The 25,181-nt window shown below is 39.7% G+C and overlaps 1 protein-coding gene across 3 annotated transcripts in view; it reads right to left on the reverse strand.

Annotated features, from left to right (window-relative positions):
* Positions 1-1,136: 1,136 nt before the first annotated feature.
* The window catches only part of scap (SREBF chaperone), a 122,943-nt gene continuing 98,898 nt past the window's right edge, over positions 1,137-25,181 (reverse strand). For all 3 annotated transcript variants that reach the window (XM_072259992.1, XM_072259972.1, XM_072259981.1), the window contains 8 exons: positions 20,892-21,007; positions 18,203-18,749; positions 17,481-17,566; positions 16,588-16,670; positions 15,653-15,819; positions 13,369-13,449; positions 11,470-11,676; positions 1,137-5,282 (listed from right to left, as the gene is read on the reverse strand). In XM_072259992.1, the coding sequence (XP_072116093.1) occupies positions 5,037-5,282; positions 11,470-11,676; positions 13,369-13,449; positions 15,653-15,819; positions 16,588-16,670; positions 17,481-17,566; positions 18,203-18,749; positions 20,892-21,007 (1,533 nt within the window). In that variant the 3' untranslated portion in view covers positions 1,137-5,036. The remainder of the gene's footprint in view (positions 5,283-11,469; positions 11,677-13,368; positions 13,450-15,652; positions 15,820-16,587; positions 16,671-17,480; positions 17,567-18,202; positions 18,750-20,891; positions 21,008-25,181) is intronic.

The raw sequence follows: 25,181 nt of genomic DNA on the forward strand, positions 1-25,181 counted from the left end.
AAAAGTTTGTGCAGAAAATCTCAAGCAGATGGATACATTAACGGAGAGAGAATGATGTTTGTAGCAGTAGATGAAAATGAAGGCCATATCTTTGTTCTATCCCCAGAGGTTAAAAAACTGACTTCACCATGACTGAGTGTTAAGCAAGTAGGCTGATATCACAGAGGCCCCATATACAGTTCACCTCAAAAACTACTAGTGGCTATTACATGAATATGATTTTTTTAAAACCTGATTACCTACTTCTAGCAAAAAGGAAAGAGATCCCAGTTCATGACACAGTAAGTTGACAATGTCTTCACAGATGGGGTTTGATAGGTCAGATAGCCCAGATATACATTTGAAAAGTAAAAGTTAGCAATGCTTTGAGGAAAAAGAGTGGGACTAATTGGCTAATGGTTTTAAACTGCAGGCTCAGGTACTTTGATGATATTTGTTTCCTACTTTTCTTTATCCTGCCACACAAACACCACCTTCTCTAAGATTCTAACAGCCATTCTTCCCATTTTATTAACTTAATTCAGATCCCTTGAGTCTGTTCGGAGATGGGCACAAATGAGAGGAATAGGATCAGTGAACTTGGTTGATGCCTGGAAGAGCAGGTTGAACAGTCTGCAGTCTAACAAACATTTTTGGGCCTACAGTTCAATAATGGTACATTAATGAATCAACTTTCATTGCATTGTCTGTTAGGCTCTAAGAATCTGACTTGGGCAAGTCTTTGTGCTTTACATAACCTACTTACCTGGTTCCTAACTCCATTTCTTGGTAGTGACCTCCAGCATTATTCCACTTATATCCACTAAATACCTTCCCTAATGCCTCAGTTGTATTAGAACCCACAAGTTCAATGTTTCTGAATGGAACACCTACTCATTAATTTATCAACCAAACACTCAAAACATTACCAAAGCTGTAATTTGACCAAGAGTGCTAGAGATCTGTAACTCATACTTTATCTCTTAATCCATGGCAGGTTCATTAACTACAAGCAAATCGGGCAAGGATAACACCCCCTGAATCATTTTCCAGTAACAGGGAATACTTTTATTTCTTTGGGAGAGGAGAAAAGTGGAAAATAAATTGCAAACTAAAAATAAACCACTTAGCGCATCTTAGTATAAAAACAGATTAAATCAATATTTACATTTTTTATTAACTTTGTTCCAAAAAAATTAAGAAATATTCTTTGGTTCTGTACATTTTTCTAATTTTGACTTTCTACCAATCTCTAAAACTTAAAAACAAAACAGAAGAGAGGCTGCAGGTAATTTATTTATATTCAAGAGACCTATTCAGATGGAAACCTAAAAAGAAATATTCCATTGATCAAAAGGAGAAAAGTATGTGTTTAGAATCCTCTCAGTTAAGAATGGTATTAGTACATAGTATTGAGCCAAAAATCATAACAAATGCATTTTTTCTTTTTAAAAATTCTAACATCATTCTGTCTTTAAATATGAAACAATCTCTCGGTTTTGAATAAAAAGAGTCTGTAACTTTAAAAAAAGCTCAATACAGCAGCAAGTTTAATATCCCTACTTGGTTCCAAATTCCCAAACTCATCAGCAATGCTATGAAGTGCAAAACAGAGGCTAGAGGGACAAAAATTGTAAAAGGGAAGATGGAGGAATGCATGGACCAAAATAGAAATGGAAAAAAAAAGAGAAAGATGCTCAGGAAAAAAGGAGTTAACATATAGAACATAGAATAGTACAGCACAGTACAGGCCCTTCAGCCCACATTGTTGTGCCGACCCTCAAACCCTGCCTCCCATATAACGCCCCACCTTAAATTCCTCCATATACCTGTCTAGTAGTCTCAAAAAATTTCACTAGTGTATCTGCCTCCACCACTGACTCAGGCAGTGCATTCCACGCACCAACCACTCTGAGTAAAAAACCTTCCTCTAATATCCCCCTTGAACTTTCCACCCCTTACCTTAAAGCCATGTCCTCTTGTATTGAGCAGTGGTGCCCTGGAGAAGAGGCGCTGGCTATCCACTTATCTATTCCTCTTAATATCTTGTATACCTCTATGATGTCTCCTCTCATCCTCCTCCTCTCCAAAGAGTAAAGCCCTAGCTCCCTTAATCTCTGATCTTAATCCATACTCTCTAAACCAAGCAGCATCTTGGTAAATCTCCTCTGTACCCTTTCCAATGTTTCCACGTCCTTCCTATAGTGAGGCGACCAGAATTGGATACAGTACTCCAAGTGTGTCCTAACCAGAGTCTTATAGAGCTGCATCATTACCTCGCGACTCTTAAACTCTATCCCTTGACTTATGAAAGCTAACACCCCTTAAGCTTTCTTAACTATCCTATCTACCTGTGAGGCAACTTTCAGGGATCTGTGGACATGTACCCCCAGATCCCTCTGCTCCTCCACACTACCAAGTATCCTGCCATTTACTTTGTACTCTGCCTTGGAGTTTGTCCTTCCAAAGTGTACCACCTCACACTTCTCCGGGTTGAACTCATCTGTTGAAGTAGGACAGAGATGTGAAAGAGAACTAAAGGACTTGGAGAAGTGAATGAAAATAGTGTATGGAGTAAAAAAAAAATACAGAATCAAGAATGACATAAAAGGCAGAGCTATAGGGAAACAAATAGAAAACTAGAAAAACAAACATGGTATGATGCCCCACTGGTTGAGTGGGAAATCTCCTCCAGCCTCCCGCCCACAATTGGCTAAAGTATCCAAGCAACGATTCTGACCAACATCCTATCAGTAGTGTGATATGGGACAAATTTCCAGTACGCTTCTTCACCTTTTACAGTTATTCCTTATAAATAAGTGACATCAACTTGATGCATTACAGACAATCTTTAAAATAACATAAAAACAATAAATATTTTGAATTAAGCAGGCAGATAATAGAGTGCTGATTAAGTTTTCATTGATACAGAATTTGAAAACTGTTTAATTCTCTCTTCCACTAATTTAGTATTTCTTTATATGCATGAAAATTAATTGTTCCAAGAAATTAAAAGTGCAACTAAACCGAGTTATGGGAGACTGCTTTTGCAGCTGGTTGGGAAGAAAATACTGAGCTGTTGGTTATCAGGGTGATTACAGAATTTCAGCAATATTACTCATTTATCCATCACTCATCTTAACTGTGCACACATGTCCTGACAAGATGGTGACCAGGAAGCATGGAGGATGTGGAAAAAAAAAGGATTCAGCTTATACCCTCATGATTCAAAGAGCATCCTTAAAGAGGTCTGGCTACCTTTATCTGCATAATCAAAGTATTGTATTTTCAAACACTATTTTGCAACATACCAGTAACAATATGATATTCATAGACTGCAAACAACCATCAATTTCTCATATGGCAGCAAAAACAAAATGCACATTGATAATCTTTTACTAAATACTCCGACCAATTACTTGATTAAACAACCAGAATAATCCATTCATAGCAAGCGCATTATGAAACAATGATAACAGCTAACTGTCTAAAATGGTATCCCATGTATTTTTGTGACTTAAAATTATTGTAGTTGTTTTAATAACAAACATCAAAATATAGAAGACTTAGGGGAAATCTGGTGAAAATTCATTGTTTAGAAAAATAGATAAAACTTTAGAAATGAAAATTAAGGTAGATGTATCGGAAAAGAATTGGGGAAAGGTACTAATTGAATAGATGTTTTGGAGAGCAGGCACATGAGGTACCATCTGTAAGGTTCTGATTCTAATTGTGCAGAAAGGCTATGGTAAACATTTCCTGGCAGTTTCAGATGTTGAAAAAACATTCAGTTCAGTCGTAATGCTTAGATTATATTACTATTAATGCAGCTGCTGAATTGCCTTTGCTGTGAAGGGACTGTATTGTCAATTGCCACAGATATGGTACTACAATAATAGTCTACTTTTAACTCAGTACTTGCATTCAGCAAACTCCATAAAGACAGAGGAGTGTAGCAATTTCTGTCCTGAAAGAATGCACTCCTGAGCAACCCTGGTCAGCAATTTCAATAAACATGGATAGCTTCATTCAGAAGGCTGCTTTTAGATCAAAAGTAATGAATGAAAAAAATGTGAGCATTTATTAGGCAAGATTTGTCCAGCAAGGGCTCTATGGATTGTAGACGGTATAATGATGCACAAGTGTTAGGAGGCAGAAACATAGGCGAGTGCTGAACAGCTCTGCCAGCTATACTGGGATTATTCTGTCATAATAAGATTACAGAGAATGTCTGACTTACATGGAGATCGTCAGCACATGGAGACAAGCAAATATTTTGATGTAGACAGTCCATGAAGTAGGTAGACTGAACCTAGACAGGCGAAGCCTCAATTTAAGAAGTCCTCAGATATGAATAAGCCCCATTCTGCTGTATGTATTTAAACATTTCATTTTTTTTCTTTTGAGAGAAACAAAAAAGGTATTTAGTCAAAAGTTGACATAACAACTGGTTTGATGGCATTTTAGAGAACATTTCACCACATCTCTTTTTCTTACCGTGTACAGTCAAACCAGTTATGTATTGTCAATTTTTCTTCTTTGTTTAGCTTTCTTGCAAATTCAATATCTTTATTTTTACCAACTAAAAACTGCTCAATCTGCATGATTAAACATCTCTTGCACAACACTTTCCTTCCCTAAACTTTAATGCATTTAAAAAAATAATTTAAAAAATAATACCTCTGTGCTATCTTTGCGTCACAGTTATGCCTAATTCACATGAAGCAATATTGTAAAACCAAATAAAATCAGGCTTGATTACTAAACTTTAACGTGCTTGTTATATCAACGAAGTGCTTGAGAGCAGATTTGTTGCCCTTCACCATGCCTGCAGTTCTGAAGCTTTGTTACATTAACCATAAAAATCAAAATCTGCTCGCTGACACAAAGTAAAGACCCCCAGCATATTGTGCAGATCTGTCCCCATGCACTTGAGCTTCTAACCATCCAGTGTATCACATCTCTAGTCACTCAAATACTCAAGACCATGATTGAAAATTGCATCAATGCTTCTTCCTTGAGGCAAAATCTCATCAGTATAGAACTCCCTCCTTCATTCAGTCTAGTTTCTCCAGCACAGACGGGAAGTAAACGAGGCTAAGTTCACTGCCAAAGTCACACACGATGGCAGCATTGTCCAAGACCAGCAGCTGCCGAACAAGCTGCAGCTCATTACTTTTGCCCAGGTAGACAGTTTGAAGCAAGTCCCCGTAGCCAATGTCCCAGAGGCTGACGCAGCCTTGTCCCCCCGTCACGAGGAGGTTGTCAGATATCACCCCCAAACTAGCTCCACAACCTACGTCCTGCAAGAAAATGGTAAGAGGCATAAAAAATCTACTACAGACTTTTAATGTCACAAGATAATACTTTTGTACTTCAGTAAACCTTATCCAAACGGCTGTACGACAGTAGCAGTTGTTTTAACTGAAAACATTTCTTGAGTTCTTTGACAATTCCAGACTCACTGGTTTGCATGGAACATAAAAACTGATTAAGATTGATGCAAGTAACTTCTCACTGCTACCATCAGACAGAAGGTACAGAGGCTTGAGGTCTCACATCCTGAATACCTAGCCTCATATTACCATTAGTTTCTTGAATCGATATGCACAACCCTTGTCCTACCTTAGCACCAGAGCACTACGCACCTCCTTTTGCACTACCATGGATACATTCTTTTGAGAGAATTCTCCATTTTTATTTTTTACACTAATATCTTATTTTGCAGTCTTTTCTTTCTTCTGTCTTATATAATTTAGACACAACTTTAGTTCTGTGTTGTGTTATCTGAATCTACATGTCTGTGATGCTGCCACAGGCTTTTCACTCCACCGGCTACCTCATCATACTTGTGTATACGATCATAAACTCGACTTGAGAGAGATTTACTTTGAAACTCTAGTGTGCTGTAATTCGAGTGACAGCACTTATTGTATTGGTGACAATTGTGTCTCAATAGAAAATACTTCCTGTCAGCATTAAACTTGATCAGCATAAAGATAGCACTGCAGCATTAGTGGTGGTTGAACCTTTACCTTTCTTGTACCATACAGTATGTAATATTGCAACCAGCCCCTAACACTACAGAATAAGTACATAAAGAGACACACTGTACATTGCTAATAACTCAAGAACCGTGTGATTTAAGTTACAGGCATTGCATTCTTACACAGCTGCAGCAAGGAGAAGTTGTTTAGCAGTTAATTAAGGTTACAAATCAGTCTTCTTAGCAAACATATTATTTTGATAATTGTATAATTATTGAATATGATGTCTTCATGCACTGGATTTATGCAACTTTCCAAAATTCAAAATTGAATCAATTGAGAAAAAAAACATTTTAGTCAATTTTCTGAATGATCTTCTGGAAAATGCCAGAGCTATATATTTCAAAATTCCACTCATAGATCTGGGATATGGGTTCTACCAGCAAACATGCATTTATTACCTATTCTTTGATGTCCAGAAAAGGCAATAATAGTGTTTCTGTATAAAGTAGTAAAATCCTTGTACATGCACATAGAAAATTACAGAATTATGAGTTAACGTCATAAGAGAATGGTGTCCAGGTCAGCTCTTCACAATTCTGGAAGTGACTGAACTAAGCCTGAATTGGATGACACTTTCAAAGAAACAGGGCCTTAGCATCTTGATTAATGTTATCAAATTCAACTATTCTCTTGTTATATCCTTGCAGGATAGCTATAAAGTAAGCTGAACTCGTCCTTTAAAAATAACACATCTACATTCACTAATATGGAATAGGCATGGAGCTGGTGGCAATGTTATCTATGAGCAGATTGGACTAAGATTATTATGAATAATGACAGCACTGGTCCACAAGTTAAAGTAGTTAAAGTCTCAAATTGGGACGATTTAACCCCCAAGGACACCTTCAAAGCGATTGTGCAACCACCAACTGCGACTCCAGCCTTAAACTCCAGGCCGGGTCTTTATGTGCTGCTATTGTGACTCCCGTCTCCCCTTCCCCCACCAATACTCTGCAATCCCGTCTCCTTCAGATCCCATCGTCAGCTCCTGGGTCCTCAGAGGCTCCATCTTCCTCTCACCCCAACCCTCCCCTCTCCACTGACACCCCCAGCCTTCCCCCTCCCCGCTCTGATCCCAGCTCTCATCCGTGCCGGGTCTTTACCATCCCCTCCGACCTTCAACTGTCGGAGGCAGAACGCTCTGTTCTCAGTAAGGGCCTCACCTTTGTCCCCCTTCGCCCACCCCTCAGCGAGTTCCGTGTTTGCCATGATGCGGAACTTTTCTTCCGCTGTCTCCGTCTCCGAGTCTACTTCTTCGGCAAGGACTCTTCCACCCCTACTGATGACCCCTTCTCCCGTCTTCAACCCTCCTCTTCTTCATGGACACCCCGCTCTGGTCTTCTGCCTGCTCTGGATCTCTTTATCGCTAACTGCCGAAAGGACATCAACCGTCTCGACTTCACCGCATCTTGTTCCCATTCCAACCTCACTCCTTCGGAACGCTCTGCTCTCCACTCCCTCCGCACTAATCCTAACCTTATTATTAAACCTGCTGATAAGGGGGGTGCTGTTGTAGTCTGGCGTACTGACCTCTACCTTGCCGAGGCACAGCGACAACTGGCGGATACCTCCTCTTATTTACCCCTCGATCGTGACCCCACTAAGGAGCACCAGGCCATTGTCTCCCACACCATCACCGATTTTATCCGCTCAGGGGATCTCCCAACCACTGCTACCAACCTTATAGTTCCCACACCCCGCACTTCCCGTTTCTACCTCCTACCCGAGATCCACATACCTGCCTGTCCTGGCCGACCTATTGTCTCAGCTTGCTCCTGCCCCACGGAACTCGTTTCTGCATACCTCGACACGGTTTTATCCCTTGTTCAATCTCTTCCGACCTATGTTCGTGACACTTCTCATGCTCTTAAACTTTTCGATGATCTTAAGTTCCCTGGCCCCCACCGCTTTATTTTCGCCATGGATGTCCAGTCCCTATATAGTTCCATCCCCCATCAGGAAGGTCTCAAAGCTCTCTGCTTCTTTTTGGATTCCAGACCTAATCAGTTCCCCTCTACCACCACTCTGCTCCGTCTAGCGGAATGAGTCCTTACTTTTAATAATTTCTCCTTTGGCTCCTCCCACTTCCTCCAAATTAAAGGTGTAGCTATGGGAACCCGTATGGGTCCTAGCTATGCCTGCCTTTTTGTTGGCTTTGTGGAACAATCTATGTTCCGTGCCTATTCTTGTATCTGTCCCCCACTTTTCCTTTGCTACATCGACGACTGCATTGGCGCTGCTTCCTGCACGCATGCTGAGCTCATTGACTTTATTAACTTTGCCTCCAACTTTCACCCTGCCCTCAAGTTTACCTGGTCCATTTCCGACACCTCCCTCCCCTTTCTAGATCTTTCTGTCTATCTCTGGAGACAACTTATCTACTGATGTCTACTATAAGCCTACTGACTCTCACAGCTATCTGGACTATTCCTCTTCTCACCCTGTCTCTTGCAAAAATCCCATCCCCTTCTCGCAATTCCTCCGTCTCCACCGCATCTGCTCTCAGGATGAGGCTTTTCATTCCAGGACGAGGGAGATGTCCTCCTTTTTTAAAGAAAGGAACTTCCTTTCCTCCACTATCAACTCTGCTCTCAAACACATCTCCCCCATTTCGCGTACATCTGCTCTCACTCCATCCTCCCGCCACCCTAGGAATAGGGTTCCCCTGGTCCTCACCTACCACCCCACCAGCCTCCGGGTCCAACATATTATTCTCCGTAACTTCCGCCACCTCCAACGGGATCACACCACTAAGTACATCTTTCCCTCCCCCCCCTCTGCTTTCCGCAGGGATCGCTCCCTACGCGACTCCCTTGTCCATGCGTCCCCCCCATCCCTCCCCACTGATCTCCCTCCTGGCACTTATCCTTGTAAGCGGAAGAAGTGCTACACATGCCCTTACACTTCCTCCCTTACCACCATTCAGGGCCCCAGACAGTCCTTCCAGGTGAGGCAACACTTCACCTGTGAGTCGGCTGGGGTGATATACCGCGTCCGGTGCTCCCGATGTGGCCTTTTATATATTGGCCAGACGTGACGCAGACTGGGAGACCGCTTTGCTGAACACCTACGCTCTGTCCGCCAGAGAAAGCAGGATATCCCAGTGGCCACACATTTTAATTCCACCTCCCATACCCATTCTGACATGTCTATCTACGGCCTCCTCTACTGTAAAGATGAAGCCACACTCAGGTTGGAGGAACAACACCTTATATTCCGTCTGGGTAGTCTCCAACCTGATGGCATGAACATCAACTTCTCTAACTTCTGCTAATGCCCCACCTCCCCTTGTACCCAATCTGTTATTTATTTTTATACACACATTCTTTCTCTCACTCTCCTTTTCCTTCCTCTGTCCCTCTGAATATACCTCTTGCCCATCCTCTGGGTCCCCCCCCTTGTCTTTCTTCCCGGACCTCCTGTCCCATGGTCCTCTCGTATCCCCTTTGTCAATCACCTGTCCAGCTCTTGGCTCCATCCCTCCCCCTCCTGTCTTCTCCTATCATTTTGGATCTCCCCCTCCCCCTTTCAAATCTCTTAGTAAGTCTTCCTTCAGTTAGTCCTGACGAAGGGCCTCGGCCTGAAATGTTGACTGTACCTCTTCCTAGAGATGCTGCCTGGCCTGCTGCATTCACCAGCAACTTTGATGTGTGTTGCTTAAATTGGGACATCTATTTTTGATGGCACTAGACTGGAGCTTGCAAAGCTCGTTTGGGAGAGTGTGTTAACAAATAAAAGGATTATCTAGAAAGTGAAAGACTTAGGAAGAGTTCAAAGCCAGCATGTTCCTGGAGTGAAAGGAAAGGCAGAAATAGGGAACCCTGTTTGACATGGGATATTAAGCTTTGGTCAGGAAAAAGGAGGCACATGACCATAAGACATAGGAGCAGAATTAGGCCATTCAACCCACTGATTCTGTTCTGCCACTCCATCATGGCTGACTTACTATCCCTCTCAACTCCATTCTTCTGCCTACTACTCATAACCTTTGACACACTGACTAATCAAGAACCTATCAAACTCTACTTTAAATATACTCAATGATCAGCCTCCACACCCGGTCTATGGCAATGAATTTCATAGATTCACCACCCTTTGGCTAAACAAATTCCTCCTCATCTCTATTCTGAGACTATGTCCTCCGGTCCTAGACCTCCCCACATACATTCTAACTAGGCCTTCAATATTTGATAGGCTTCAATGAGAACACCCCCTCTCACTGCTCTAAACTCCAGCAAGTACCAACCCAGAGCCATCAACTGCTCCTCATACATTAACCTTTTCATTTCCAGAATCATTCTTCTAAACTTCCTCTGGACCATTTACAATGCCAGCACATCTTTTCTCAGATATATCAGGTTCAGGGAGATGGGATCAGACAAATCCTTTGAGAATTACAAGGAATGTAGTCATCTCTCTGACACAGTGGTGTCAAGAAAACAACCTCTCCCTCAATGTCACAAAAAACAAAGGAGCTGGTTGTGGGTTACAGGAGGAATGGAGATGGACTAACCCCAATTGACATCAATGGATCTGGGGTTGAGAGGGTGAACAGCTTCAAGTTCCTCAGTATTGACATCATATGGTCTGCACACCAGCTGTGTGGTGAAAAAGGCACAACAGCACCTCTTTCACCTCAGACGGTTGAGGAAGTTTGGTATGGGCTCCCAAATCCTAAGAACTTTCTACAGGGGCACAATTGAGAGCATCCTGACTGACTGCATCACTGCCTGGTATGGGAACTGTACCTCCCTTAATCACAGGACTCTGCAGAGAGTGCTGTGGATAGCCCAGCGCATCTGTAGTTGTGAACTTCCCATGATTCAGGACATTTACAAGGACAGGTGTGTAAAAGGGTCCATAGGATCATTAGGGACCCAAGTCATCCCAACCACAATCTATTCCAGCTGCTACCATCCGGGAAGTGGTACCGCAGCATAAAAGCCGGGACCAACAGGCTTCAGGACAGCTTATTCTACCAGGCCATCAGACTGATGAACTCACGCTGATTTGAGTGTACTCTATATTACACTGACTGATCTATTCATTATAAATTACTATGACTGCACATGGCACATTTAGATGAAGATGTAACATAAAGATTTTTACTCCTCATGTATGTGAAGGATGTAAAAAATAAAGTCAATTCAATTCAAGAAATTCAGAGAGGGAAAAATGGGCCTATGAGGGTCCCTGGCAGATAAGATAAAGAATTTTAAGATGTGGAAATATATATAAAGGGTATAGCTAGGGAGAGAGCAAGTTTCCTTAAGCATGGCGATTAAGTTATTTAGATAAAGACCAGACCATAACATTTGTTATATTATTCTGCTTAATGAACATTATTGCTTTGAATTAGCATTTACATTTAATTTTGTTTAAAGATTGTCCAGACAACACTAAAACAGTCATAAAATGGAACAAAAACATCAACACCTACTTGCTGAATGGAGTAGAGTTTGATACCAGTGCTGCGATCCCATATACAGATGATGTCATCTAATCCACCACTGATCACACAACTTGAGGTACAAATGAGAGAAACAACATCACCACGATGACCATGCATGTGACTTAGTCGACTTCCGGTTAATACATCCCAGAGACAAATAGCCCCATCTTGGCCTCCACTAGCCAGTGTCATTGTCTAAAGAGAGAAAGAATACATTTCAAGAATTGTAACTGTACAAGTTATTAAAGCTGAGAGGTGACTGACCATCCTTCTGCTTGGCATGCTCATCATGATTCATTCAAAACACATGACATAGAACATATGATTAGACAGCACAAACAAGAAAAACAAACTTGAGATAGTATTCTTAATCTTGAAAATGGTAGAAATAATGGCAGTTGCTAACTGCTTTATATTATTAGTATATATATGGTTATTATGTGAGTTACATGAAAAAAGAAAACTTCCATAACTTAAACTTTGCTAGCCATTTTTTTTAGAAGAAAATTTACCATCATTACCATCTTGTTTCATTTTTTTTGTTTCCTTACAGTTGCTAATTCCATTCCTGGTCACAACAAAGCTGCTGATAACACCTTCTTACAGTATTTACAAAACACTTACTCTATGACTCCAGCAAAGGACTATCATATTTTGTTGAAGATGACGGCATTCTGGCTAATAGCACGGATCCTTAACAAAAATGTTCCTACCACTGCAATGAACTAACCATTTCATGCACTGGGCAAAATTTGATCATACAGTATTTTTCTGTGAGAAAAATAGTCTGCTCAGCAAGAGAATGCCACAACCGGAGCTCAGTTATCTCTGGTTATCAGCACTCACTGACAAAGCCCAGGAAAAGGTCAACTTTTTTTTTTGAATGGCAACTTAGTCATGCCAACACATTGCAATTCAATACATGTGCATAATTTAAATAACCATAAGCAGGTAGAAAGGAAAAACAAAGCTTTCTTTCACAAAATGTCCTACAGTACTTTATAATCATTATGAGACTTATCAAGTATTGTCATTTTTGCCTTAAGAGCAACATTTGAACAAATCAAATTTATGAAATTTTTAGGCCAGCAAATAAGAACATTAAAAATCACTGCATCGACATATGAGTAAATGATAGTGCTTTATTTGAATCTCCTTCGGAAGACAAAAGCATCAACTTAATTTTATGCGTTAAGCATATTATCACTTCACTCAAAGACAAGAAACAGGTTTTCAATACAAGTGAAGTCCCGGGATGGCAGGACTTTCATATGATGAAAGACTGGATCGACTAGGCTTGTACTCGCTGGAATTTAGAAGATTGAGGGGGGATCTTATTGAAACTTATAAAATCCTAAAGGGATTGGACAGGCTAGATGCAGGAAAATTGTTCCCGATGTTGGGGAAGTCCAGAACGAGGGGTCACAGTTTAAGGATAAAGGGGAAGTCTTTCAGGACCGAGATGAGGAAAAACTTCTTCACACAGAGAGTGGTGAATCTGTGGAATTCTCTGCCACAGGAAACAGTTGAGGCCAGTTCATTGGCTATATTTAAGAGGGAGTTAGATATGGCCCTTGTGGCTAAAGGGATCAGGGGGGATGGAGAAAAGGCAGGTACAGGGTTCTGAGTTAGATGATCAGCCATGATCATACCGAATGGCGGTACAGGCTCGAAGGGCTGAATGGCCTACTCCTGCACCTATTTTCTATGTTTCTATGAAAGCAAAGGTTTTGGCAGAAAATTAATGCATTAACATGCAGACTTGCAGGAATTGTAGCAATTTATCTTAAAGTTAGTGTAAAGTTTAACACAAAATGCTACAAATGATTATACTGTCAATACTATTGTTGCTTCCCAGAAAAACATTTTTTTTCCCTTTAGTGTTACCTGGTCTATATAAACTGCAGTGATCCCTCCTGAGTGACCCTGCAATGTATAAAGGCAACAGGAGTCCTCAAGCCGATATATCTGTAAGAGGAAGAGAAGATCAATAATAGTCCAGTACAACTACTCTTTCAAGTGACTTAATTCAAAACTGAAAATGAGTATGGAATCATACTATGCAATTAAACTGCACTGCTAAGTGGGGTGGACAGGGTAGATGAAATTTAATCCATACAAGTGTGAGACAGATAATACATTTTAGGAGGTCAGGTTCTGGTGGAACATATAAAGTAAATGGCAGGGACCTTTGATGCCTGGAAAAGTGGAGACTATAGGACTGAGGTGGCTTCAACTTCCAACGGAGTGATTTATTGCTGCAAGTTCACTGCTCCTTGAAAAAGAAGAAACAAGCCAATGAAGTAGTGAAAAAGGCATTTGGCATCCTCCCCTAACACCTGCTTTGTAGCCAAGATATCGAGAACAGGACTTGGCATGTCATTGTGCAACTGTTCAATACATGGGTTAAACCACAGAGTATATTGTTCTGGTCACCAAACTACAGGAAGAGTGAAAGCACAAGAGATTCATCAGGAAGATGCCTGAATTGAACGTGTAATTATCAGGAGAGATCGGATTGACTGGGTTTACTTTCACTAGAATGTAGAAGGCTGAGAGGTGACCTTATAAAAGTTTGTAGAATTATGCGGGGCACAGGATAGGATAGATAGTCAGAATGTTCTTCCCAGGACAGAGGGAGTCTAGAACTACAGAAAAAAGTATAAAGTGAGAGGGGAGAAATTTGAAGGAAATCTGAAGGTTAAGTTTCCTCACAAAGAGGATGGTGAATATCTGGAACAAACTGCCTGAGGAAGTAGGTGGAGGGAGATACAATTACAATATTCCAATTTAAAAGGCATTTGGACAATTACTTAGATAGCAAAGGTGTGGAGAGCTACAGCCTAAAACGGCATATGAGATTTGTGTAGATAGATATCATGATGGGTGAAAAAGGCCCATTTCTATGCTCTACAGTATATTTCTATGATTCTAATATTTGGTTATAAGGGAGAATTGATAATGGGCAGGGACATCAAGGTTCTATTAATGAAAGGAACTGCATCCTAATATTACCAACTTGTCTATTTCATATTTGATAAGGAACTGCATTTTCTAGAAGTGTGGAGGTTGAAGCCACCTCAGTTACATGGAGTCTACATTTATTTCAGACCTCCCTAGGCAAACAGCAAGTACTGTGGATCCTAGCAGCAACATTAAATGTGTGAATATTATATCCCTAATCAATAGACTAGTCAAATGATGTTTTTCTCTGGGTCTCAGTCAAGATTGAGCAGGAAAGTTCAGCCTCACATAACAAACTTTATGCTCACTTCTCAATAGTTTCCCATTGAGAACATAATGGATAAAAAACATTTTCTTTGTGACAAGAACTTATGAAAAGAGGTGAAGAAATGCACTTCCCTCTAGAATGAAGAAGAATGTTTCAGTAAATCACTATATAAGATAGGAATTATAGGAATAATTTCTGAAGGTTTCCACTATAAACACTGACATCCAAACATTAACTTCTGTTTTAGATCAATAGTTATACAGAATGAAAACTTCAGCCATGATGATCAAGGTACCCATCTACACTAATCCCATTTGTCTGTGTTCAATGACAATGCTGCTGAGCTTTGCTTTTATTTCAATTATATTCTCCTTAGACAGACCCTCCTGCTTGAGGATGACTTGTTTCCAGTCCAGATCTGCGATGATTACTGAGATCGATTTGAAATCTAACGATGAGAACAGAAAATGCTGGAACTATTAAGCAGCTCAGGCAGCACCTCACTTTAAAAAGGGCACACTGGATGTGGTGGCAAATTTCATCACAGATTTCTGCCTTTGCTGAAAGGTGGCTTCCTAGAAGTGGTCAGGTTTGCAAAGACCTCAGCATAGAGGTTTAATGTCAGTGGCAGTCAGCAGAGTGCCTTTGCTTTGTGACTGTTTTTGTCAATTATATCACAAAAGATGATTGAATGAAGACAAAGTTTTGGATTGTTTGCTCTCATTCTCCCAGTGTGCCAGCTCAATTGTCTTGAAGTGGTAGAACAGCAGTGTCATTGAGAGCATGATGCAACCCATAGAATGGATATACTCTGCTGATGAGTAGTGCCAGCCCAAATTATGAATCTGGTCCTTCAATGGTATGAAAATTTTATCCAGAGCTGATATTCTTACCAAACACAAAACCATTGTCACTTAAAAGTAGTTGAATTATACTCACTCTGAGTGTGTGATCTTGACTACCAGTTACTACACGGCCAGCAGCTGCTTTCAGTACTGTAATAGGCTTTTGATGTGCACAATGAACCATGTGGGTCAGCTGACAAACTATGACATCATTACTGCTAAAAACTGACGATGAGGGGATGCTAGACCTGTTGGGTGTTCCTGAACAGAAAAGGAGTTAGTGATCCAAATGTGGAATAAAAAAACAATTTATCAATTTGTATATACTTTATATATATATATACAATTATATTTATACTTTATACTCTTTAACACAGAGAAATGGCTCAAATTAGTTTACAAACAGGTTGCTTGAAAAATCTAGCAGCTATTTGCCAGTAACATTAAAAGCAGTGACTGAAGGCACATCTAAAAATGTAACGTTGTTCAGATTTTAAGAAATGCAAAGATAATGGACTTCACACAAACAGTTGTTCTGCCGCTGATGAAGGAGTACGAAGTGGAACAACATACAGAAGAATAAGGTCATTACAGAAAGAGTGCTCAGTGGGAAACTGAGATGATTTCAGCATTCATTTCATTGCTGACTACAGGTTTTGTGCTGATTATTTATAACACAGACATTAGAAATGCTTCGGAGGACATGAACTTAAGGATAATAATTTTGTAAATATCACACATATCAATGAGCTTTTGTAAGTAATCAGTAAAATTGGAACAGTTGGGCTGTTTTATTCATTTGTTAACCATATACTAGTCACAGAACAGTACAACAAAGAAGGCAACCACTTATGGCAGCTCCAGCTTTTTTTATGAGGAGTATTCAAGCTAATCCCACACCTACTTTGTGGTTTTTCATGGGCCATCAGGTTTAGGATTAGTTAACAGGCTCCTAACTTATAGTTAAAAATGGAAAATGAAAAGTAATGTCAGAAACAGAAGGAAAATAACAATTTAAAATTGCCCTACCTCGGTACTGTAGCTGGTTAAAAGTCTTATTGGTGTCTAAACAATAGAAATCTAATGAACCATTCAATCTTGCTGTAACAATTCTGTAAGAGAAAGGGGAATTACTTTGTTGAGAACAGATATAAGACAATTTCCATGTTTTGGTGTCGCAAAAACAAATGTATACTGAATTTCCAAACTGACCCAATCAACTTAACGATAAATTTTATCTTTCGCACTCCACATTCCTTTATTAGGTGCAAAATCATAGCTGATGTTACAAAACTACTATTTGTAAAGAATATGAAATAATTCTTAAGTACTTTGATAATACAAAAAAAAAACTGTGGCTAACTATCATACAAAAAAATACTTGTTCGTGTGGAAAGAAGTGATGGGAATCCATAAAATATGCCTTGGAAGGCAAATAGGTTAAAACTGGGTGCAGGATCAGGACTTTCAATTAAATTAATCATTAATACTGCATCCAGTTTATCATCTATTGACAAAACTATTCTGCTAAATCCATCAGAACTTTATGCTCATCTCCCTATAATATGATAAAACTTTTAAGTTTAGTCACAGTGAACTTTGTTCAACCCAGTTCAGCCATTGTCACATTTCTTTCTAAGGTGGGTGGCTCATACGTAGGTTGAGAAAACATTAAATCTGAAGCCAAGTGTAAAACATGTTTCAGTCAAACTACCATGCCTCATTCACAGTACATTTTTTACATTATTAACAGAGGTCATGAAAATATCACAAAATACCAGAATGCACAGTGTTCTATGAACGTTCAGTTCTATGAAACGGAATGAGCCTAAACCAAAGGAAGGATTTGGCAATTAACTTCAAGTTCAAGATGTTATCTGAGGATTCATGGGGTACATCCATGACATATATCCAATTGTCACCTGTTTGTGATAAATGCCAATGCTGTTATCCCTGATGAACCGTCTTCATTACTGCAACGTAGTGTTCCATCTGTAGCATTCCACACCTGAAATAAACCAGTTAGGTTCAGGTATTAAGATAAGTTATAATTTATACAATATAACTTTAATACTAAAAAAAGCTTACAGCATTTTTCTCTCCATTCTTTTCCCTTCTTTTCTGAGGGGTTCAGAACTACTATTAAGGAAAGAGTTCCACTGACATTGGACACAGTTTTATATCTCACCCTTTATGTTTCAAGGCAAAACAGTAAGCTATTTAACAGTATTTCGACATTTTCAAGTCATTCTCTTTTAACAACTTACCTTGCTTGTGCTGTACAGACCAAGGAAACCATTGTTAAGCACAGAAACAAAATTCAGAGAATACTGAAACCAATCAAACTACTTCTAGTGACGTCAGGTCAGACTCCTCCCTCTAACCAGCAACAGTGGCACCAAAATCTCGGAATCATTCAAGGATAGATGCAAGCTGTATTTAGAGTTAGAGTGAATTTCAATAGAACTAGTTGGATAAATGATGTTCCAATTGGATGCTACCATGCATTTAGTTGAGATCTACTAAATTATATTTAAGGAAAAGCCTCTTCAATTTCTTCTTTTCAATATTTCTTGGAAGAATTTCCAAAGATAATTAAAGCTTCATTTATCAATTCTTCAAAAGTTAGAAATAGAATTTTTACCTCAAGTTGCCCATTACTTCTTCCTGTTGCAATCAGATTACCCTGTATGCCTAAACTCCAAACAGAGCTTTCACAGTCTCCGTCCCACATAGGAAGAGGTGAGGTTTTCTCATACATAGGGAATGGCTCATCTCCTAAACTCTTCCTCCTGTGGTTGCAGTAGCCATCCCAACCCTGTGACTTTAGACTCACTGATGTTTGAGAAGACTTCAAAGTTGGTGGGTGGGATGGAAAACTCCTCAAGTTCTGCACATTCAGTATTTTATGATCCTCATATGCTTTATCATAAGTTTGACCAAAGTCATAGCCAGTTTCTCGTGAAATTTCAGAAATAATTCGCTGTCTTGGAACTGTAGACTTTTCTGCAAAGTTGGTGTCTATCAAACTGGATAAATCTGGCTGATCAGTGAAAAGGGGTTGAGTAGGAGTCAGTTTCCTCGGGAAATTGTAATCATTTTCGTATACATCGTCTTCTCCATTTTCAGGATCTGATATATATTCACGGCTTTCTTGTCGCTCATGGAAAATGTTGCTATCCTTCCATTGCCTATAAATATATAATAGAAAAAGATAAACTTTAAAGTATTTTCCACTTTGCCTGGAATTCATAACTCTGTAGTTCTGAAGCAGGAAACAGATTTCACATTCAGAATACTTCCACAATCCTAATGTTTTGAAGTAGAGTGGCTATCTTGGTCCAGAGAACCTACTTGCTTTGAAGTCAGTACAGTGCAGATTCAGTGGATTCCTGAGATGAAGCGTTTATCCTCTGAGGTGATTGAATAAGATTGACCATTAGTTAGTGGATTGCAGAATAATGAGAGAAGAGCTCATTAAAACATACAAGATTTTGACAGGAGACACAAGATGCTGAAATCTGAAGCAACAAACAAACTGCTAGAAGAACTCAGTAGGTCAGGCAACATTTCTGGTAGGAAAGCAACTGTTAATGCTTGGGTTGAAACCCTGCATCAGGACTGAGTGTGGAGAGGTGAGATGAGGAGAGGTGGTGAGGTTAGGAGGAGAATAGGAATAGAGAGGAAAGATTATTCTGAGATGATGGTGGACTGAAGAGAGATAGCAGGCATGTAGATTTTGAGAGGGATTGATAAAGGTATATCTTAAGAAGTTGTTTTCTAAAGCTGGAAAGTCCAGATTCAGGGAACATCATTTAAAGCTTAAACACTGGTCTCTTAGGATAGTAATGAGGAGATTTTCTTTAAGTAGAGGCTTGGAAATCTGAGGGTTATGGGTGCTTGGTTATCGAGAATATTCAAAATTGAGATCAATAAGATTTTTGTGCACTCACAGAATATAGGAATCAGGTGCCACTGTAGCATAATGGTTAGCCTGATGCTATTACAGCTTGAGATGTTAGAATTTAGAGTTCAATTCCAGCATCCTCTGTAAGAAGTTTGTCTGTCCTCCTCACAAAATGTGTGGGTTTCCCATGGGTGCTCCAGATTCCTCCCACAGTCCAAAGACATACCAGGTAGGTTAATTAGTCATTGTAAATTGTCCCGTGATGAGGCTAAGGTTAACTCAGGGTTGTCAGGGGTTGCTGGGCTGGTACAGTTCGTAGGGCCAAGGGGCCTACACCGCACTGTATTGCTGAATAAAATAAATAAAATAAAACAGAAAGGTGGAAGAGGCACCTAATCCTAAAGATGGGCCACACCACTGTTGTAGCATCTGCCAGTCACACAGCATGGAAACAGACCCTTCAATCCTTCAGTGTCTGTACTAATTGTCAAGCCACATTTCCATTATCCTTCAAGAACATTCACCTACACACCAAGGGCAATTTGCAGCGGGCAATTAATCTACCAACCTGGATGTCTTTAGGATGGGGGCACTCAGCAACAGGGAAAACCCAAACTCTATTTCTACACAGAAAACAGCAGATCCAGCTGCACCACTGTGTCACATTTGTCTGCTACTATTTCTTATGCTCTTGTGTTCCTTTGTTCTGTATGGAAATGTGATTGCTTTAAAATACGTAATATATAAACAAAATATTTTATTTACAAAACAATAATTGCATACATTAAACAAAAGGTATTCTCCCTTACGAAGTAATAGTGCTATGATTAAATACTAATGTATTTTGGAAGAAGCACCTAATCCATGATCATTATCATGTAAAAACATAAAAGCAAATTCAACCAACTTAATCAACTTGTAATCAGTTCGTTAATAAGTTTGGAGCTAGATTTTGTTTCTGTAGGAACTCTATTACCTGTAGAAACACAATTGCTGACCTACTAAACTTGCTCACAACGTTTAGTTCCTGTTGGATGTCCCTTGTAAATCATTCTACGTTCTGTACCTCTTGGATGTAAAGTGCTTTCTGGTGGGGGGGGGGGGGTAACATGGTGTGGCCACACAAGACAGACTGCAGATGCTGGCAATCTGGAGCAACACAAAAAATGCTGGAGGAACTCAGCAGTTCAGGTCCTTAAGGGTCTTGACCCAAAGTGTCAACTGTCCATTTCCCTCCATAGATTCTGTCTGACCCAATAAGTTCCTCCAGCATTTTGTGTGTTGCATTATGGTGTGGAATCCTGTTTGGCAAATTATATACTCCTACTTTGTCTGCAGCAATGTACCAAGTGCAAAACTTCCTAATTGTGAGAAGATTCATATGAAAACCTGAGATTTAATGGTAGAAATCTGAGTTAATAAATACCTTGAGTTTGATATGATGGTCAGACAATCACCGGTTTGTGCATCCCACACTCTGATCTGTCCAGAGAGGCAGGAACTGACTAACAACATCCCATCACTGGCCAAGCATTCAATATCCTAGGGGACAAAAAGCAATTAAGGAAAGAAACATTAAATGATGCATTAGGGGGAACTTTGAGGATAAAGCTAACAGTGTTAAGGCATGTACAAGTTTTAAGTGTTTTTCGATGAACTTTATATCTCTACTTATACTGCCAAATGCAATACTTTCATGTACAGTGCCTATATAAAGTATTCATCCCTGCCCTTGGAAGTTTTCATGTTTTATTGTTTTACAACATTGAATCACAGTGGATTTAATCTGGCTATTATGACACTGAAAAACAGAAAAAAAGACTTGTTCATGTCAAAGTGAAAACAGAGCTCTACAAAGTGATCTAAATTAATTACAAATATAAAACACAAAATAATTGACTGCATAAGTATTCAACCCCTTTACTATGACACACCAAGTCATCACTGATGCACCCAATTGGCTTTAGCAGTAGTTAGTTATACAGAGATCTGTTTTTGGAGATCTGCGTGTAGTCAAGGCATTTCATCTGATTTTAGTAAAAATCACCTGTATCTGGAAGGTCCAACTGCTGGTGAGTCACTATCCTGGCAAAACTACACCATGAAGGCAAAAGAACACACCAAGCAACTCCACAATAAGGTTATTGAAAAGCACAAGTCAGGAGGTGCAAGAAAATTTCCAAGTCACTGAATATCCCTTGGAGTACAGTTAAGTCAATCATCAAGAAATGGAAAAAATATCACACAGCGCTAAAGCTGCCGGGATGAGGCCGCCCTCAAACACTGAGTGACTGTGCAAGAAGGGAAATAGTGAGGGAGGCCACCAAGAGAGCGATGACAACTTTGAAATAGTTTCAAGCTTCAGAGGATGAGATGGGAGAGGTTGCACATAGAACAACTGTTGCCCGGGATGCCTCACCAGTTGCAGCTTTATGGGAGAGTGGCAAAGAAAGCCACTGTTGGGAAAAAAAAATCACATGAAATCTCAGCTAGAGTTTGTCAGACAACATGTGGGGACCGAAGTCAGCTGGAAGAAGGTTCTATGCTCTGATGAAACCAAAATTAAGCTTTTTAGTCATCAGACTAAATGTTGTATTTGGTGAAAGCCAAACACTACATAGCATCAAAGACACACCATTCCTACTGTGAAACATGGTGGTGGCTGCTTCATGCTGTAGGGGATGCTTCACTGCAGCAGGCCCGGGAAGGCTTGTGAAGATAGAGGGTAAAATTAATGCAGCAAAATACAGGGAAATCCTGGAGGAAAACCTGATGTAGTTTGCAAGAGAACTGCGACTTGGAAGATGATTTGTTTTTCAGCAAGACAATGGCTTCAAGCATAAAGCCAAAGCGACACAGGAATGGCTTTAAAAACAACAAAGTTAATGTCCTGGAGTGGCCAAGTCAGAGACCAAACCTCAATACAATCAAGAACTTGTGGCTGGACTTGGAAAGGGCTGTTCACTTACAATCCCCATGCAATCTGACAGAGCTTGAGTAGTTTTGTAAAGAATTGGGAAAATTACAGTGTCCAGATGTGCAAAGCTGATAGAGACCTAGCCACACAGACTCAAGGCTGTGATTGCTGCCAAAAGTGCATCTACTAAATACTGACCTGATGGGATGAATACATATGCAATCAATCATTCTGTGTTTTATATTTGTAATTCATTTAGCTCACTTTGGATTTTTTTTTCGCTTTGACACAAAAGAGTCTTTTTCTGTTGGTCAAAAACCTTATTCAATCCACTGTGATTCAATGTTGTAAAACAGTAAAACACAAACACTTGCGGGGGGGGGGTGTGGATTGATTACTTTTTATAGGCCCTGTAATTCAAGCATTTTTTGTCTTTAGTTTAAGTCAGTTCTAAAGCTCCAATAACAACTATTATGATTGCACTGCAACAATTTTGGTAGCAAAATCCAAAACACATAAAAGTACCACATGAATCTGGGTTAATGAGTTGAATTAATATTACTTCCGCATGGTCTTCTTAAAATACTGATCTATTCATATTAAATTTGTAGTAATAATTTCATGCTTTTAGTTAAGCTAGTATATTGCATGGTTAAGCTAATCTTAAAACTGCGACAACTCTGAAATTTTTGAAACAGAATTAAATAAACCAGGTCATATACGGTATGTGCGTTAGAATGTAAAAAGTGCCCACAAAATATGCCAAATTGTTTTAAAAATGTAAAGGTTTTAAATGTTCTTAACAGAATCAATTTTTCACCCTTACCCAGTCTGGCAGACAAAGGCCATGAAACATCCAGCAGTTTAGACATGGAGTTGCAAGAAAAAGCTTGTAACCTTTTGCAGTTACCTGGTTTTCTGCATTAATTACTCATAAAATGTGGTCTGATCTTCATTGAAGTCACAATAATAGACAAACACAATCTGCCTAATTGTACTTCTCATGGCTTCATTGAACATATTGTTTAATCATTCACAGTCAGGCTGGAAAAAACACATGAACCCTTGTATTTAATAACTAGTAGAACCTCCTTTAGCAGCAATAACGGCCACCAAACATTTCCTGTAGTTGCTGATCAGACTTGCACAAACGGCGAGGAGGAATTTTAGCCACAGCATCTCACTTGGGTTAAGGTCTGGACTCATTCCAAAACACAAATTTTCTTCTTTTTAAACCATTCTGTTTTTGATTTACTCTTGTGTTTCAGATCATGGCTTTGTTGCATCATCTGAATTCTATTAAGCTTCAGGTGACAGAATGCTACCCTGATATTCGCCTGTAAAATCTCTTGATACATTTTTGAATTAATTGTTGCCACAACAATTGCAAGCTGTCCCAAACCAGGATGCTCCATCCACCATGCTTCACAACTGGGCTGAGATTTTGGTGTTGGTGTACAGTGCCCTTTTCCCTCCAAACATAGCAATGTGCATTTCTGCCAAGAAGTTCAACATCTATCTCATCTGTCACAGAACATTGCCCCAGAAGTGTTGCAGAACATCCAGGTGGTCTTCTGCAAGCTTGAAAAGTGCAGCAATGTTTTTTTTTTTGAAGGGCAGTGGTTTCCTCTGTAGTGTCTTCCATGAAAGCCAGTCTTGTTCAATGTCTTTCTTATAGTGGACACATGAACAGAAACTTTAGCAAGTTCTAAAGACTTCTGCAGGTATTTTGCTGTTAGTTTCTTTTTCACTTCCTTCAGCATTGCACGTTGTGCTCTTGGTGTGATCTTTGCAGGACACCCACTCCTAAGGAGAGTAGCAACAGTACTGAATTTCCTCCATTTGTAGACAAATTCTTACTGTGGACTGATGAACATGCGGGTCTTTAGAAATGCTTTTGTAGCCTTTTCTAGCTTCATGCATCTCTACAATTCTTCTTCTAAGGTCCTCTGAAAGGTGTTTTGATAGAGGCATGATGTACATAAACAGACCTTTCTCGAGAAGAGCAGGCTCTGTCAGTAACCTGACATTGTGCATCTTTTTTTTTAATAGGGTAGGACACCTGACTCCAATTAGCTTTTGTCGAAGGCATTACCCCAGAGGTTCACATGTTTTTTGAAGCTAGACTGTGATTGTTTAAATGGTGTACTCAGTATCGATGAGAAGTAGTACAACTGTTTGTGTGTTATTAGTTTAGGCAGATTGTGTTTGTCTACAATTGTGACTTAGATGAAGATCAGATCATATTTTATTAGTAATTAATGCAGAAAACCAGGTAATTGCAAATGATTCACAAAGTTTTTCTTACGACGATACATTAAAAGCAAGAGGCAACTAGGGAGAGGATATGACCAATCAAGCACAAGAGACAATTTATGACTGGAGCCAGAAGTGGGCAAGGTATCAACCAAGTGCTTCGCATCAGAATTCACCAAGAGATAGGACATTGAAGTCAGTTAGATCACAGAGGTATGCTCATATTCTGGAGCCAGTTGATACCCACATGGAGGTGGTGAGGGGGCTCCTGAAGAACATTAAAGTGGCAAAATTCCCAAGACCACATGGCATCTATTGAAAAACAAGAGAGGAGCTTGCTGGGACTTTAACAGATACCTTTGTATCGTCTTTAGTCACTAGCATTGTCTCAGAGTACTGGATAATGGCCAATGTTGTTTCTCTGCTTAGGAAGGGCAATAAAAACTAACCAGGAAATCACATCCCTACATGTGGAAAATCATAGTCATATTAGGCACAGCTTCAGAGGAAGTCATGTCTTACAAATTGGATTGGGTTTTCCTC

Source organism: Mobula birostris, chromosome 1, assembly GCF_030028105.1.
Source record: "Mobula birostris isolate sMobBir1 chromosome 1, sMobBir1.hap1, whole genome shotgun sequence".
NCBI lineage: Eukaryota > Metazoa > Chordata > Chondrichthyes > Myliobatiformes > Myliobatidae > Mobula > Mobula birostris.